This window comes from Bufo bufo, chromosome 2 (assembly GCF_905171765.1).
Source record: "Bufo bufo chromosome 2, aBufBuf1.1, whole genome shotgun sequence".
Classification (NCBI taxonomy): Eukaryota; Metazoa; Chordata; class Amphibia; order Anura; family Bufonidae; genus Bufo; species Bufo bufo.
The window spans coordinates 553,078,943-553,096,375 of NC_053390.1; the positions used below are offsets into that span (position 1 = coordinate 553,078,943).

General features: G+C 42.1%; 1 protein-coding gene across 4 annotated transcripts in view; it reads left to right on the forward strand.

Moving 5' to 3' along the window:
- Positions 1 to 17,433, forward strand: part of SLC4A4 (solute carrier family 4 member 4) — a 283,730-nt gene that overhangs the window by 251,948 nt on the left and 14,349 nt on the right. For all 4 annotated transcript variants that reach the window (XM_040418121.1, XM_040418118.1, XM_040418119.1 and 1 more), the window contains 5 exons: positions 299 to 477; positions 1,561 to 1,633; positions 6,156 to 6,224; positions 7,600 to 7,773; positions 8,341 to 8,502. In XM_040418121.1, the coding sequence (XP_040274055.1) occupies positions 299 to 477; positions 1,561 to 1,633; positions 6,156 to 6,224; positions 7,600 to 7,773; positions 8,341 to 8,502 (657 nt within the window). The remainder of the gene's footprint in view (positions 1 to 298; positions 478 to 1,560; positions 1,634 to 6,155; positions 6,225 to 7,599; positions 7,774 to 8,340; positions 8,503 to 17,433) is intronic.

Below are 17,433 nucleotides of genomic sequence, written 5' to 3' on the forward strand. Positions count from 1 at the left end.
TAAAGAAATACACATGAAGAGTAATTCAGGGCCACCCATCATTACTCAGAATCTTTGACTCTCAGTTAAGACCATCTTTCATCCTGCAAAAATATCAGTTCACCTGAGATTATTTTATGAGTAATGTTACCTGCTGCTTCCTGAACACTCAGATTTCCTGCTACGTATTTGTCTCATTATAGAGTGGTATTTCACGGAGGAAAATTTGTTCTACAGTATATAATAAGGCCCTCTGTCGTAATATGATCCATCAACAGTAATATGACTGTTCTGTCTATGTTTCTAATTTTCCCTTCAGAAAGGAGCAGGGTATCACTTGGATCTGTTCTGGGTAGCAGTCCTTATGATTGTGTGTTCTTTTATGGCTCTTCCTTGGTATGTGGCTGCAACTGTCATCTCCATAGCTCACATCGACAGCTTGAAAATGGAAACTGAGACATCTGCTCCTGGAGAGCAACCGAAGTTCTTAGGTGTAAGGTAAGACAGAACACAAGTAAACACATAAAAGTATGAGAGTGCCCATTTAAATATTTGGTGCCAAAAGATCCTGAAATTATGTTTGTACTACCTGGAGTCAGATTAGATCTTTTGAATGAGTGCCTGTAGTATGGAGGTATCTTGGCTGAAACATTAAAGAATTGGACTGTAGGCATTCCTAAGCCAAACACTTTTCCCGCAGTGAATCCCTATGACCATATATCGCCTGTTAAAATGAAAGCATGCTTCAAATATCCTCTGGACACATTGCATGTATCTTTCTAGGAACCTAAGATATAGACCACAATTTAACATGTTAAAAGGGTTGGTTCCCATGTATAGGTGATAAATGCATGGTCACTGAAGGGTGCAACTGCTGGGATCCCATCTGATCACAAGAATGAGTGTCCCTTGTTCCCCTTTTGAAGTGAGCAGTGGTCAAGCTTGTGTGCTACCTCTTCATTTCATCTCTGTGGGACTGACAGGGATCTCTTTCATTCCAGTAGGCAGTGAGTAGAGCAGTAGTGCACATGTGTGACCACTGCTGATTGGGGGGGATGGCATACATACGTTGGATAGTTAAAAAATGTCCCCTAAAGTCCCTTTATTCTTTAGTGAGATTAAATCCTAATGGCTCCTGCTCTATATACAGGTCAGCCTTATTTTTTTTAATGAAAGCAGTTAGCAAGCTAAGAAAAGGAGAAGAAATTACTAGTCATGCAGTTTACAAATACTTTTGCCTAAGTGCCTCCAAATCAGGAGATTTCTTTAAAGGGCTTGTTCAGGATTTTTGTATTGATGGCCTATCCTAAGGATAGGCTATCAATATCAGATCAACAGGGGTAGGACACCGTGCTGATCAGCTGTTTAATTGTAACTCCAATGCTGGATGTTGGTGCCGGGACTACACAGCTCCATCCATTCTGCAGTACTGTCCCCATTCACTTCAATGGCAGCAGTGCTGTGGTTACCAGCCCGGTAAACTACTCAGTTAACAGTGCTGTGTTCTGGCACCAAAATTTTCACTTTAATGTTGAAGGTCGTCATAAGTCTGATATCTTACTAATGTTTATTGGTTTGTAGGGAACAAAGAGTAACTGGAGTTATGGTGTTCTTACTGACCGGTTTATCTGTTTTCATGGCACCCATACTGAAGGTAAAGAAATTGTCTTTGGAGTTTATTATGCAGAAGTGCTGCTGCGAAATTTCAAACTATTTAGAGAAATTAGAAAAGGCTAAAACCTCAGTGGGAGCAATGTTGCAATGACAAGTGCTGTCCCCTATAATTGCAGAGCATTAACATTTACTATTTGGTTAATGTATATTCCATGCTTTGAACGTGATTTTAAGAACTGAAATGGGAAAACAGCTTAGTTATTGTACCATGCTCAGCAGGAGGCTAGCTGGACCTGCCTCCTTTGAGAAAAGCTGTATAGTCTGATTGTATCAGCCAGTGAATTTGGTCGCGGCAGCCAAAGTGTGAGGAGCCGCATGGGTCTGTGAAGTGTGAAGCCCACTACAAGGATCCTCTATCCATTCCTGCTGAGGCCAAGTGCCAAACCTCTGAGAGAAGTAAGAAAATAATTTATAGACTGTATAGGACCATAAAGGACAGTGAGTGATAGCAAAGGTAATACACGTTTATGGTTTTGGACTTTGTGGAGGATCTACACCTTCTGTGGGAACTCTAGTACATATTTTGAATGTGCTCCCATTTGGTTGAGGATAGGCTATTACTTAAAAAAAAGTCTGGACAACCCCACTAAGGGTCCTATTAGAGGGTCAGTTATGTTTTCATTGAGTCACTTGTGTTCAAAAGATGTTCAATTGCACAAAACAATCACTAAATATTTTTTGTTGTTTATTATTGCTATTGTTGCTCATTTATCCCTAGAACCTTCATACTGTTAATGACTGGCAGATTTCTTATTAGAAGAAGGGATGTGGCAGCAACTAACAATCCTTTCTCGTTCCTCATTTCATACCTGCACGCTGTTACATGCGACAAAAATTGCGCAAAATAAAACAATTATATGAAAATTCAAACGATAATCGGTCTGTCCAATAGGTCCTTAAGTCATCTCTGTACATTATAGTTGCCCATACACTTGCTCAGCTGACAGCTATTCTTCCAGACCCCCCATACACAAGTGTGCGCAATTGGCCCAGCATTTCTGACAGTGGCTTATGTCTTCCCCAACATAATGGCTTATGTTCTGTTTGAACAAAGGATTGGGCATATTAAACTCTAATGGTCCCTTTACATGGGGAGAAAATCTGGCAGACAGTCGGGAAGGAAGCGTTCCTTCCTGACAATCTTCTGATTGCTAGCGGAGGAGACTGGTGCATTTGCATGAAGTGATTTCCTCCAGCTTCCCCAGAGTATGGAGAGGAGCGTTCGCTAATGTCATTCTTTGTTTCCAGGCAGTAGATCGTGTTTACACAGCACAATCTGCCACTGGGAAACGATCTGCACAAAAGATGCAATTACCCGATGAACAAGCGATTTGCTCATTCATCGGGTAATCGGCGTTGCATTTACACTGCCAGATCATCGTTAATGAGTGTTACTAGTAACGCTCGTTAGCAATGATGTGTTCAATTGTCGGCCTGTGCAAAGGGCCTTTAACATGCCCAATCCTTTTTTCACACCACATTTGCTTTTGGGACACTTCCATACACCTCAAATAGGCAGGTATGCCAACTTTTCTCTAATATTATAGGCTGCAGGACACGGCAGATCTTGATATGTGCAAGAACACTAGAATACAATCGGTTTTATATGAATCTATATATATATATATATATCTCTTGTCTTATCTTCTAGCATTGTGCCAAATACCATAGCACTATGTTAACTGCTAAAAATATACACAGGGCTGCTCTTACCAGCCTATAAGTGCCTAGAGGGCCCTGTTCGAAATCTGTACTAGGACCCACCCAAAAACTATCACATACTGCAGTAGACAAAAACCTGTGCACCATGTAGATTTCTTACACAGTTCATTATAAAATGGAGTATTAATTGCTTGGTTTAAGCTCATAACACTGCTTTGCTCTTGCAAAAGGGTGGTTGTGCCCATGTCACCATGGCCCTGGTAGGACTGCAAGCTTTGCATCCTCTATAGTCAGGGCACCGTACGTGCATTCAATATTTAATGCTCAGATTCTGCTGGAATCTAATATGTTAATGGAACTGTCCAGTGCTGCTTGCTCTGCATGATCCTTCATTACTGTAACAAGTGGGAACTGCCTGTTCCAGCACTGTTTGCCTTCTTACTGTGGAATGCTGACTTAACCTGGAACATTAGGGTGTTAGGATATTATGTTCAATGTCTTCTGTTCTGGCAGCTGCATGTTTTATATTATATATCTATAAACAAAGCAGCCCGCTCAGTCTTATACTTTATAATATTACCCGTGTGTTATAAAGAATCTCATCTGATACAAACCCAGATTTGTAAAAGCTACGCTCAGCAATCCTGTTAGCAACTAATGTGTAGATGTGCCCGTCCTTACCTTTCCTCTTGGCGCAATATATCCCGAGATGAGTGGCATGAGATAGCCAGTGTTTAAAAAAAACAAAACACAATACTGCGATACTCTGTTGAGAGATGTTTATGATATATATATATATATATATATATTTATATATATATGGCCACCCAGTGGTTGTAATGTGAAATGTGGCAAGTCATAAAATGAATTTGTATCATAAAATGACTGACCTTTATGAAATTTGTGGAAAGGTAACGATAGGCCTATCTATATATGACTGCTGAACTATTTTTACTGTGCTTATTTCAAGAGGATAAGAAAAGCATGTGCACCTACGGGTGCTGTGCTGGAGGGCACAGGTCACATACAGGCCTTATTGTATATCTATGTATATGGTGAAGCTGCACCCTCATGGTGGAGATGGATTCAGTTGCTGTTTGACCTGATGAAGGGGTTGATTGAACACTGGAAAGTGTTTTCATTTTTTTAAACCTGCCATAATAAAAAGCGAAATTTTTTTTTTACGACTACATCTTCCCATTTTTCTCCTATACTTTTGACATACTGTATTAGAAGATTGTTGTGAGTGGATTTTCTCTTTAGGTATTGTATACTGTCTTGGTTTGTTGCATTTGGTTTATTTTGCATGTTTCATACAAATCCTTAGAAAGATAAAACAAGTATAATGCCGTGTGCTTTAGCATAAAAGGCAAAGTGGACACTTGGATTTGGGTAAAAATATAGACATTTTTAAAAATATATATAATTTTACAGTTTACTAGCCACTTACTAGGAGTTTTGTCAGAATTCAAGTGGGCCGTTACTGCCACCAAGTGGTAGACTAAATATATGCATGCTCATGTTAATACCAAACTACTGCAATCTACCTGGACTTGCATTCTCCTAGTATTACAACTAGTAAACCTCATTCTCAGCTCCTGACTCAAGCACTATACAGCTTTGTTGTCAAGGTCACAAGGATTTGGCAAGTGGATTAATTAACTTATTGTGCAAAGTAATTTCTGCTCCAGTCCGGAGCAATATCGGCATGCCTTGGAAATTAGATCTTGGCGATCAAAGACTAAACTTTAATAACTTATTAACGTGTTTGGCTTTGTGAGTTTGTGGTCATTGGACTTCTCAGTGTTGAACACAACAGAAAAAGAGTTTGTAATACATCTGTGTCCTACTTTCTGCTCAAAACAAAAGAGAACTGGTCAGTTGAACAAACAATTTGATCAGCCAGCATCATGTTAGAGCAGGAGAAGCTGAGCAGATTGATATATGTTATAGTCTTGTGGGAAAAGATTCAGACTTAAAATTTATTCATATAAATCTCTGCTCATGCTGGGCTTAGGAGTCCAATGGGTGGTCCTACTCAGTGACTGAATGCATGCTCATACAGGGAAGGCAGCCAATCATTTAATGACTTCTCCCACAGGATCTTTTCAAATAAAACTTTCATGGGGACAGGTTCCCTCTAAACTTTTTTCCTTTGTGGTATTAGCTAATCACATTAGAAGACCTTTATGACTGGTATCTTCCCTCTGGTGACAGATATACCAGAGTTATTAAGAAGCACACTCCTCCTAATATTTGTGGTGCCTCTTGGCTGACCCATGTGGCTGAATGGCTTAGAGGTGCTGTAGATTTCAGGTATAATTTACATCAGCTATAATAAATATGCTGGGCCACCAAGGCCCCTCACTACTCTCTTCTTTGCTTGTGCAAGAGTTTGTGACTTTCTGATGCCCAAAAACTGGCATAGGGGTTTACTAAATGTGCCCCAGTGTCAGCGTTCATTTACAGGTGTTGTGCCGCCATGGCAGTTTAGGACATATTAATGCTATAGAAAAATTGTGAAAATGGTGGCTAGAAGTTTAAAGTACACAGCATGGCCATGTCTTCATGATCCCCCATTGAGTTCAATATGCATCATGCTGCAAGGGAAATATGTCACACCACACAAATCCCACACAATATTATGCAGCATTCTCCTAATGTTAGGTTAGGTTAGGAATGGCAGAAAACTAATGCTTTAATCCAAATTATACTGTACATCTAATGCCATTACATGATTCAGTTTCACAGCAGACAAGGTAGATTAATAGACAGAATTTTAATGATGTTAATGTTTTTTTTGTTTTAATATTTTTATGCCTTTACTTCCTCTTTTTTAGTTTATCCCTATGCCTGTTCTGTATGGAGTCTTCTTATATATGGGAGTAGCATCGCTCAATGGAGTACAGGTATGGAAGTAAATCAGCATTACCAAATCACCCGACTACAAAACTGAAAAACTTTTCCTTCCAATACATCTAGCTGGTAAATCAACAGTTAGAGCAGTAGCCACATTTTAGAAATTCTAATTGCCCTACTTAGAAAAAAAAAGGAGAGCACTTCACAGGGAAGACTGTCATGTCCAGGAAAGGGCCCTTGTGACAGAGCTTCTCACCTTCTGAATTTATGCTAGAGGAGCAACAACCACTGGATGTGTGTGAAAATGTTGAAGACTGAAGCTCAGCCAGGCTCGCTCCCTCTGGATGCCACGCAGCACCGGGCAAGCAATCAGACAAGTAGAAGAAGACAGGATGCAGGGTAGCGCCACCGCTGCATCTCATCTTCTTCTACTCATCTGATGTCCTACTTACAGAGATATTGTCATTTTTTAGTTTTGTTGCTGCTGCTGCCTCTTATTCAAAAGTAACAACAAGATGTGTAGCCATATTGACGGCCATGTTTGAATTACTGTAGCTTTTCAGACACTGATGGTAAACTGTCACCCTGTCAGTTTCTTCTATCAAAACAGTTTCAGATAAGACGATTCCGAAGTGACAATCAATATTGCTGTACTTTATGTTGACAATTTCAAAAATTGTTTTCTTTGTGGTTCTATAAAAAACTACAATGAATAGGGTAATAAATTAATATAACATGCTTCAAGCACAGGCTTAAATGGGACTTCCTCCAATTATTAATACTAGACATATGAGACATATTTATGATGAATAAAAACAGTCTTTGAAGATCCCAAATCCAAAATGCAGGAACGTGGAAATACACATTTATGAATGTAATTCATGTTAAACCAAAAAATTGTGATGTCTATTACAACCCTTCATATTCTGTTAGATTCTGAAAAAAAAGTCTCCTGTACTTGGAATGTACAAGTATCTACCATACTATGTACCTTCCGGGGCATTTTATAATAGCTTTTTACTCATTTTGGACTAAAAATCCTTTTTTCAGTTGGCCTTCATTAAAAATGTTCAGACATTTCTGAGAAACAGGGTTAAAAATCAGTTTGTTTGCAGTCATGCTACCTCTTATCTCTTATCTTCTGACCTCATAAACACTTATTTAAGCCATATTTTTATCAGTTTGATAAGAATTGAGCTATAATGACTGTTTATGAAGTCAGAAGATCAGAGATAAGAACCCATGAGCCCACAGATGACAGGATTTAAAAGAAAACAGAAACTGACAGCCTGTAAACCTGTTACTCAGAAATAGCTGAACATTTTTTGTAAAGAATGATTTTAGCCCGAAATTATAAAAATGCAATCATAAAAAAGGTGTCTCTAGCCTTTAACATACAACGTTTTTTGTACTTCTTTTCACCAGTTCATGGACCGACTGAAGCTGCTCTTGATGCCTGCTAAACATCAGCCAGATTTCATTTACTTACGCCATGTTCCTTTACGAAGGGTGCATCTATTCACTTTCATTCAAATTCTATGTCTGGCACTGCTATGGATTCTGAAATCAACAGTTGCTGCTATTATATTCCCAGTTATGGTGAGTGATTTATTTTATTTAAAGAACCCAGCCTTAGGTCTAATGATGCCCTGGGCAGTACCTTCTATTGATGCTTCTCCTCTTATGATGCACCTTATAGTGGCCAAATAATTTAATAATTCAATGTACAAGTAACCATAACATAAAGTATTAGTTGACAAAATAAGGCTGTTATGCCATACAGTTGCATTTGTCTGCCACTGACTCCCATACTCAAAATGTACTCCCGTAAGGCCATTAGGAAAAAAAAAATTCAACAGCACTTTAAGAACTGAAAGCTGCAAAGTGATTGGTTGCTATAGGCAACAAAGATAGTTTTTCTATTAAACAGTTTGATAAATACAATATTTTCAGTTGATTGCAAGCAGAGATCTTAGAGAGCTGTATAACTTTTCATTATCTAAAGAAAACATTTGCATATTGATTAGCCCGTATGCATGCAAAAATTCCAATTAATAATCCACAGTAATTCAATCCTTCTAATGAACTTCAATGTTAGTATGAGAGAGGTACTTAAGTTTCCATGATACGATTTGGAACCCTTATTTTAACATTTTCCTCCTCCAGATTCTGGCTCTTGTAGCAGTTAGGAAAGCCATGGACTACCTCTTTTCTCAGCATGATCTTAGCTTCCTAGATGATGTGATCCCTGAGAAAGACAAGAAGAAGAAGGAGGATGACAAGAAAAAGAAAAAGAAGAAGGGAAGCATAGACAGCGACAATGAAGATGTAAGGAAGACTTTTTCCCTTTTTCTCATTAGGATATGCACTTCTCCCTTTCTTTCAGCAGGAGCTAAAGACAAATTCTTCTATTTGTGTCTACAGTGTAGGATGAGATAAGAGAACCCACTGTCTTCAAAGGCTTCTTCAAAGGATTCACTGACAAGTCTTTGTTTAGTACTTTACCAACAACCCAACTCTTAAGCTGCTGATACACATTCAATAAAGGCTCATTTACACGCGCCAAGGAACAGTAGATTGTTGGGAAAGAAGTGTTCCTTCCCGACAGTCGGCTTGCTTAAATGGAAATTGATACGCTGCATTTACATACAGCGATCACCTCCACAGTATGAGAATGAGGGATCGCTGTTGCCATCACTTGTCCTAATACAGCTGCATTGTTTCTGGGCAGCAGTTCGCTGTTTAGACAGAATTATCTGCCGCCTAGAAACGATAATTTAGGTGCCTGTGCAAATGACAGGATTACCTGAGGAACAAGCATTTTGCTCGTTCATCGGATGATCTGCTACACCTTCAGATGGGCAAATTGTTGGGAAAGAGCATTCACTGGAACGTTCCTTCCCAATAATCTACCCAATAATCTGCCCGTGTAAATCCACTTTATCTGTTAGCCAACTCCCTCCTGGCTTCCTCGTAACTAGTGTTGGGCGAGGGTGCTCGGCCGAACACTAATTTTACTCGAGCATCGCGATGCACGGCACATCGCGGTGTTCGGCCGAATACTGCGTGTGCTTGAGCGCGATGCTCGAGTCTCCTCCCCGCACGTTTGTTGGCTGCTATGCAGCCAATAAACGTGCAGTTAAGTACTGCCATTCACTGTAATGCCGTAGCCATGTTGGCTACAGGCATTACAGTAATTGGCTGTCCGGAACGCGTCATCGGGTGCTATATAGCCCCCGATGACACGTGTTCGGCTCAGTCTTAGGGAGAGCTGGAGAGCAGAAGGGAGAGATAGTGTAGGGAGTGAAATAGGAATATTTTAGTTTTTATACTTGTTATAGACCCAACAGTCCTTTTAAGGACTATAGTTGTATCTGGCAGCAATATATATTTTTAGCGCAACCTGCGCTAAATAGCTTGCAATTGTTTGGTAGCTGCAGACAGCGACATTATCTGCGCTACATCTCCTGTCTAACGTGTGCGCAGCCTAAAAATATCTGTGACATCCAGTGTACTTTTTCCATAGATAGTATCCGCTGCGGACAGGTATATTACCTTCGCTACATCTCCTGTATAACGTTAACGCATCCAAAATATCAGTGACATTCAGTGTAATTTTTTTCGCCGCTGGTGACATTATCTGCACTACATCTCCTGTGTAACGTGTGCGCAGCCTAAAAATATCTGTGACATCCAGTGTACTTTCTCTGTAGATGGTGTCTGCTGCGGACAGTTACATTACCTGCGCTACATCTCCTGTATAACGTTTTCATATCCGAAATATCAGTGACATTAATTCAGTGTAATTTTTTATTAGACGCTGGTGACAGCGACATTACTTGCGCTATACCTCCTGTATAACGTTTGTGCATCCTAAATATTAGTGACATTCATTTAGTGTAATTTTTTATTAGGCGGTGGTGACAGCAACATTACTTGCGCTATACCTCCTGTTTAACGTGTGCGCATCCTAAAAATATCTGTGACATTCTGTGTACTTTATTTGCACATACACAAAACCTGCGCTACTGTACATGTGACATACTTGCAAGCATATATACCATTTAATATGCGCAAGGAGAGCAGTAAGGGACGGGGAAGTGGCCGTGCTGCTGATGGTGCACGCAGAGGCCGTGGCCCTGGGCGCGCTGAAACTGCCTGCTGCCAGAGCACAAGAAACGCACTGATCCACGATACCTAGCTTCATGTCCCAGTTTACAGGGCGGCGCAGTACACCACTCACAAAGTCAGACCAGTGCGACCAGGTGGTCGGTTGGATTGCAGCAGATAATGCTTCCAGTCAGTTAAGCACCACCCTGTCTTCCACAAAGTCCAGTCTCAGTAGCCAAGAGTCTGGTCAACAGAATCCTCACCCTGATACTCCTTCCACCCACCATGGTGAGTCTTGGCAAACAAGTGATCCAACACTCGGCTATTCCGAGGAGCTGTTTTCATCACCATTCCTTAATTTGGGCCTCTTGCCAAGCCCGCTTGAGGAGGGACATGAGGAGATCTTGTGCCCTGATTCCCAAACTCTGGAGCATCCACAGTCAGAATAAGATGACGGTGGGGAACAGCAATTAGTGTTTCACGAAGTGGATGATGATGATGAAACACAGTTGCAAATAAGTCAACAGCAATTATCGTCTCAAGAGGTTCATGAGGAGGATGAGACACAGTTGTCAATAACTGAGGTTGTTGTTAGGTCAACAAGTCAGGAGGATGACCAGAGTGAGGAAGTGGAAGAGGAGATGCTGGATGGTGAAGTCACTGACCCAACCTGGGAAGGTGGCAAGCCAAGCGAGGACAGCAGTACAGAGAGGGAGGGATCCGCAGCACCGCAACAGGCTGGAAGAGGCAGTGGTGTAGCAAAATGGAGAAGGCGGGCCACATCAAACAGGCTTGCAACTGTTCCCCGGAGCACCCCCTTGCAGCAATATCCCTTGCCAAGGGGTAGGTGTTCCGCAGTCTGGCGAACGACAAAAGAATTGTCATTTGCAACCTGTGCCATACCAAAATGAGCAGGGGCGTGAACACTAGCAACCTCACCATCACGATCCGCCACATGACATCAAAGCACCCTAATATGTGGGCCGAACGCCTGGGTCCACAACCAGTGTCTGCGGATCACACCACTGCCTCCTCTTCCACTGTGTTACGTGCTGGCCAATCCCCTGTCCAAGATGCTGGCCTGGCCCGGATGCCTCCCGCCATGCACCTGGACCTTCGCAAGCACCATCAGCTAGCACATACACTTCTGTGTCACAGCGCAGCGTACAGATGTCTATACCCCAGGCCTTTTGTACGAAAGCGCAAATACCCAGCCACCCACCCACAGACCATAGCACTAAATGCGCACCTTTCCAAATTGCTGGCCCTGGAAATGTTGCCATTTTGGCTTGTGGACATTGAGGCTTTCAGCAGCCTGATGGCGGCGGCTGTCCCGCGGTACTCTATCCCCAGCCGCCAATGTTTTTTTACGATGTGCAGTCCCAGCCTTACACCAGCATGTGTCCTGTATCATCACTCTTGCCATGACCAACGCAGTTATTGGGAAGGTCCAATTAACGACTGACACATGGACAAGTGCTTTTGGCCAGGGACGCTACATTTCCCTGACTGCACACTGAGTGAACGCTGTGGAGGCCGGCAGCTAGTTGAACCCTGGGATGGCACAGGTGCTACCGAAGCCAAGGATTGCCGGCCCTACTTCAATCAGGGTTTCTGCCGCCACCTCTGGATTATCTTGCAGCACCAGTCAGCCAGCATTCAGTAGCTGGAAGCAATTTAGCACTGCAGTGGCAAGCTGCAATAGGCTGTGCTTAAACTGATCTGCTTAGGTGACAAACAGCACACCGCCACAGAGCTGTGGCATGGGATAAGGAACCAGACTGATTTTTGGGTCTCGCCACTTAACCTACAACCAGACATGTTTGTGTCTGATAATGGCCTTAACTTGGTGGCGGCTTTGGAGCTTGGCAAGCTCACACACATCCCATGAATAGCCCACGTGTTCAACCTAGTGGTTCAGCGGTTTCTCAAAACCTACCCTAATTTGCCTGAGCTACTGGTGAAGGTGCGCCGCGTGTCTGCCCATTTCCGCAAGTCATCGACAGCTTCTGACGGTCTGTCAATGCTGCAGCAGCCCTTGCAATTGCCAGCTCACCGACTGTTGTGCGACGAGAGCACGCGCTGGAACTCGACGTTTCACATGTTGGCCAGGCTTTGTGAGCAGCAGAGGGCAGTAGTGGAATACCAGCTGCAACATGGTCGTCGCCTTTCCAGTCAGCTTCCACTCTTCACAAGCGACGAGTGGGCATTGATGTCTGACCTCTGTGAGGTTTTAAGAAACTTTGAGGAATAAACACAGATGGTGAGCAGTGATAACGATATTTTCAGCGTAAACGTCCAACTTCTGTGTCTACTCAAACGCTCGCTGCTTACAATTAAGGCGGACCCTTTGCATGTGGAAGAGGTGGAAATGGGGGAAGAAAGTACACAGGGTGATAGCCAGACCACCCTCAGTTCGTCTTCTCAGCGCGAATTGGATGATACAGAGGGAGAGGAGGAGGAGCTGGAGACGGTGCCTCCACTACAGAGGGTAGTACCCATGGAAGTTTTATTCCATCTGTTCAGCGTGGGTGGATAGAAGAGGAGAAAGAGGATGAGGAGATTGAGAGTCATCCATCTGATGAGGACAACGAAGTCTTGCCTGTTGGGACTCTGGCACACATGGCTGACTTTATGTTAGGCTGCCTTTCCCGTGACCCTCGCGTTGTACGCATTTTGGCTAACAGCGATTACTGGCTGTTCACCCTTCTCGACCACAGCTACAAAGAGAACTTCTCATCTCTCCTTCCTGTGGTGGAGAGGATGATCCAAATGGTGCAATACCAGAAGGTCCTTGCGGAAATATTTCTCAAAAAATTCCCCTTGCCGACAAAATTTTTTAGATGTTCAGCTTGGCAGCAGGCACTCGCCCACAAAATTTTTTAGATGGTCAGCTCAGCAGCAGGCCCTCACCCCTAATGTTTTAGAGGGTCACCAGCAGGCCATCAATCATAATTTTTCAAGGGTGTGTATGATGCCCTGCTTTATGTTTAATAAAGGGTGTATTGGAGTGCCGGTTCCTTGAAAATTTTCCCTTACTGCATAGGCTTTATGAATGAGGCCCTCCTTTATGTGATATACAGTTTGTATCAGAGTTCCTCTTCCTTGTAATTTCTGGCGGCACTTGCACTTTGTATACAAGTAAATATACAGGAAAGAATGTTTCCTAACAATTTTTCTTCTAAAATCGATTTTATCTTCGGTTTGGTGTGTATTATTGTCAGTCTGTAAAAGTGGCATACTATGCGGACAACATCGTTCCCAGCAGCGACCTAGGAGTCCAAGATGCATCCCGACAACCTCCTCATGCTGTTCCCGAACCATTTCAGTGGTGTTTCCATCAATTTCTGACCTTTTCCTATGAACCAGACATCCTCCCCTCTTCAGAGCAGGGGGTGCCTGGTTTATTACTCGTGTTCTCCCATTGACTTCTATTGTACTCAGGTGCCCGGTAGAGCACCCGAGCATCTCGAGGTGTTCTACTCGAGCTCCCAAACACGTTGGTGCTCAACCAACACTACCCGTAACCATACACATACGGCTCAGCTAAATGTATATGTGTATTCTATTTGGAGAGCGAAGAAAGCTTCAGCCAGACACTTTTGACAGCGACTTCTCTCCTGGGAGAACAAAATGATTAAGCGAAAATATTCATTTTACCCAATCCTTGTCTCCCCTGACATCATCTGTTGCAGAACAATCAGGAGCTACCCACAAACATTAGTGTGTCAGCCAAACCTGCTTTTCTCCGCGGGTTCAACTGACAAACGACTAATGATAATAATATTTATTTATATAGCGCCTTCATATTCCACAGCGCTTTACAATTCTGAGGGTTCATGTACAAACCAAAAGATATCACAACATAACCGGATAATATACAACTGAAACAGTGTGAATAAGAGCCCTGCTCCCAAGAGCTTACCATCTGTGAGGATGTGGGGGTGACACAAAAGGTAGTTGATTGTGATATGTAGTAATTGAGCCATTTTTGTACTGAAAGCAGTGGTGTAGGCCGATGCTTCGGTTGTGGTCTGTTAGAAGATCGAGTTCAGGACTTAGGAGTTGGGAAGGGGGGGAGTTTCTCGGGGAACAGTCAGTTTAGGAAGCATGTTTGAAGGTAGGGAAGTTGGGAATTAACCTGATATTTCGGGGCAGAGCATTCCAGAGAGTAGATGCAGCTTTAGAAAAGTTACATAGTTAATACGGTTAAAAAAAGACATAAGTCCATCAAGTTCAACCAAGGGATGGGTGGGGACGCATTAGTCTGGAAGACTAATGCGTATGTCTAGCTTTAGGACCTGAAAAGCTGTTAATAAAAAAACATTAGAGGTCAGGAGCACATTGCTAATCCTCTATAGGCCACTATACATTATACTGTATTTTCTTCTATATAAACCATAATTCTTCTTATGACCCATAATTCTTCTGGGAACCTGCACACTTTCTATAAGGGTCATCAAGCCTAAACAATTAACTTTAGCCTCATTATAATAAGATATAATGTTCTTTCAAAGTCCATTACATTACACTTCACCCATTCTGAAATACAAAACTCTTTGGATGATTATGAGATTTGAAATGGCATTTCGATGCCTTGTATTATAATCCCAGCTTAACATTTAAGCTTCGTATATGTGTCTGTCCATAGTGGGTCATGAGAACTAATCTTCATGTTTGCATCTAAGTAATGAACTTTAGCTTGCTAATGAAAGTATTAGATGGGATAATCTAATTTAATGGATATGGCATACATTTTTCAGGTTTTTACATAGTTTTATGATCTTAAATGTAATCAAATTTTGCTGCCGTAGCTTTCAGTTTTAATTTTTTATTTTTTTGCTATGCAAATACGATGACATTTAAAGGCTGTCAATGAAGTTTATGAAAGCCCTTGTAATCCCAGATGTTTGACTAAATCACTTTCATTCTGGACAGTCAGCAGCACATAGAGAAGTTGGCTACGGCGTGATGCTGGGCACTTGAAAGCTTTTCTGGCACTTATGATTTTTAAACATTTATTTGGCAGATACTTACAAAAGTTGGAGGAATTCTTTGATAGCTTTGCTGCATAAGCAAATGTATTTTTCTTTTATGTTTTATATCCTGTCACTGTAGTAGATTTATGAGTTTATATGCAACTTAAACTCCTACCCATGTATATTGTCCTCTACCAATGCATAATGGGAACTAATCACCATTTTTATGTATGTTATTTACCGACACATTCACCAGTCTCACCAAGCAATTTATAGCTTAAAGGGTTTCTGTCATGAGAAATAATGTTATATAGCTGACTGACATTAGCGATGTGCTAATGTCAGCAGTACATAACAGTATGCTTTATAACTCCCTGCCTGCCGCCGTTCTCTTAAAATAAAGACTTTTAAAATATGCTAATGAGCCTCTAGGTGCTATTAGGGCGTTGCTTCAGCACCTAGAGGCTCGGTCAACTCGCCCTTTGGCACGCCCATGTACACTTGATTGACTTTCGAGTTCTCCTCATCGTCCCGTAAATCCCGCGCCTGCGCCGCCCGTTTAGTATTCGGCGCAGGCGCAGTGAGTAAAGCCGGCAGCAGGAACAAGTCCTTCACTCACTGCGCCTGCGCCGAATACTAAAAGGGCGGCGCAGGCGCGGGATTTACAGGACGATGAGGAGAACTCTAAAGTCAATCAAGTGTACATGGGCGTGCCAAAGGGAAAGTAGACCGAGCCTCTAGGTGCTGAAGCAACGCCCTAGAGCAGGCATGCTCAACCTGCGGCCCTCCAGCTGTTGTAAAACTACAACTCCCACAATTCCCTGCTGTAGGCTGATAGCTGTAGGCTGTTCGGGCATGCTAGGAGTTGTAGTTTTGCAACAGCTGGAGAGCCGCAGGTTGAGCATGCCTGCCCTAGAGGCTTCATTAGCATATTATAAAAGTCTGTTTTTAAGAGAACGGCGGCAGGCAGGGAGTTAACAAACATACTGTTATGTACTGCTGACATTAGCACATCACTAATGTCAGTCAGCTACATATTTCTCATGACAGAAACCCTTTAACCTCATGACAGATATTTTCTCACAGCAGTAGATATGTTTCAGGCACTACTTCCTTAGGCCTCATGCACACGACCGTAGTTTCGGTTCGGATGTGAACACTAGGGATGAGCGAATCAACTTCGGATGAAACATCCGAAGTCGATTTGCATAATACTTTGTTTAAATACTGTATAGAGCAAGCGCTCCGTACAGTATTAGAATGTATTGGCTCCGATGCGCAGAAGTTATTACTTTGCGAAGTCTCGCGAGACTTCGCATAATAACTTCATTAATCAATTTCAACTGTGAATTTTTTTTTTTTTTCAGAACTCAGGTTCGGTTACAAGTGGTACCTAAAGTGAACACATTCATTTCAGTTGGGCCGCAAAAAATGTGGACAGCACACTGCATGTTGTCCGAGCCGCCTGTCTGTTCTGCGGCCCCACAAAAAAAAAATCCTATTCATGTCCAGTTTGCAGACAAAAATAGGCATTTCTAACAGGGGGAAGGACATAAAGATCTGCAAAATGTGGAATGCACATGGCTAGTATCTGTGCAATTTGCGGACTGCAAAAACGTATAAGGCCGTATGCATGAGACCTTATATTATGTCCTATTGGCAGGGGCACACAGTCACATTTCAGCTAAGCAGGTCTCTAGGGTAGAAAAGATGGAAATATCATGAGGGATAAGTAAATTAGCAGTAGGTATTCATTGCCGTTCTACAACTTGCAAGCACTGTTATTACCGCTACTCTACAGGGGGTATCATCATTGTACTGAATGCACTGAGTGCAGTTATTCTTCAAATAAAACATGGATATTTCCATGCATCCAAGCCATAGGCTTGTAACTATGGCCATAAAATGAGTATAACTAACAAACATAACATTCTTTGTCTCCTACATAATATACACAGCTACCAAATAAAAACTGTTATGGAATAAGTGTGATTTATGACCCTACTACTGTAAAATCATTGGTGTTCTTCGTGAGAAGGCCAAGGCAATGCTACAGTTGTGGATAAGACAAGATATGAAGGCCTGATATATATACTTGTAGTTTTATTGTAGATGTTGTTATGGTAACTTGCCCATACAGAATACTTTTTGCTCTTTGTGACTGTAGAGC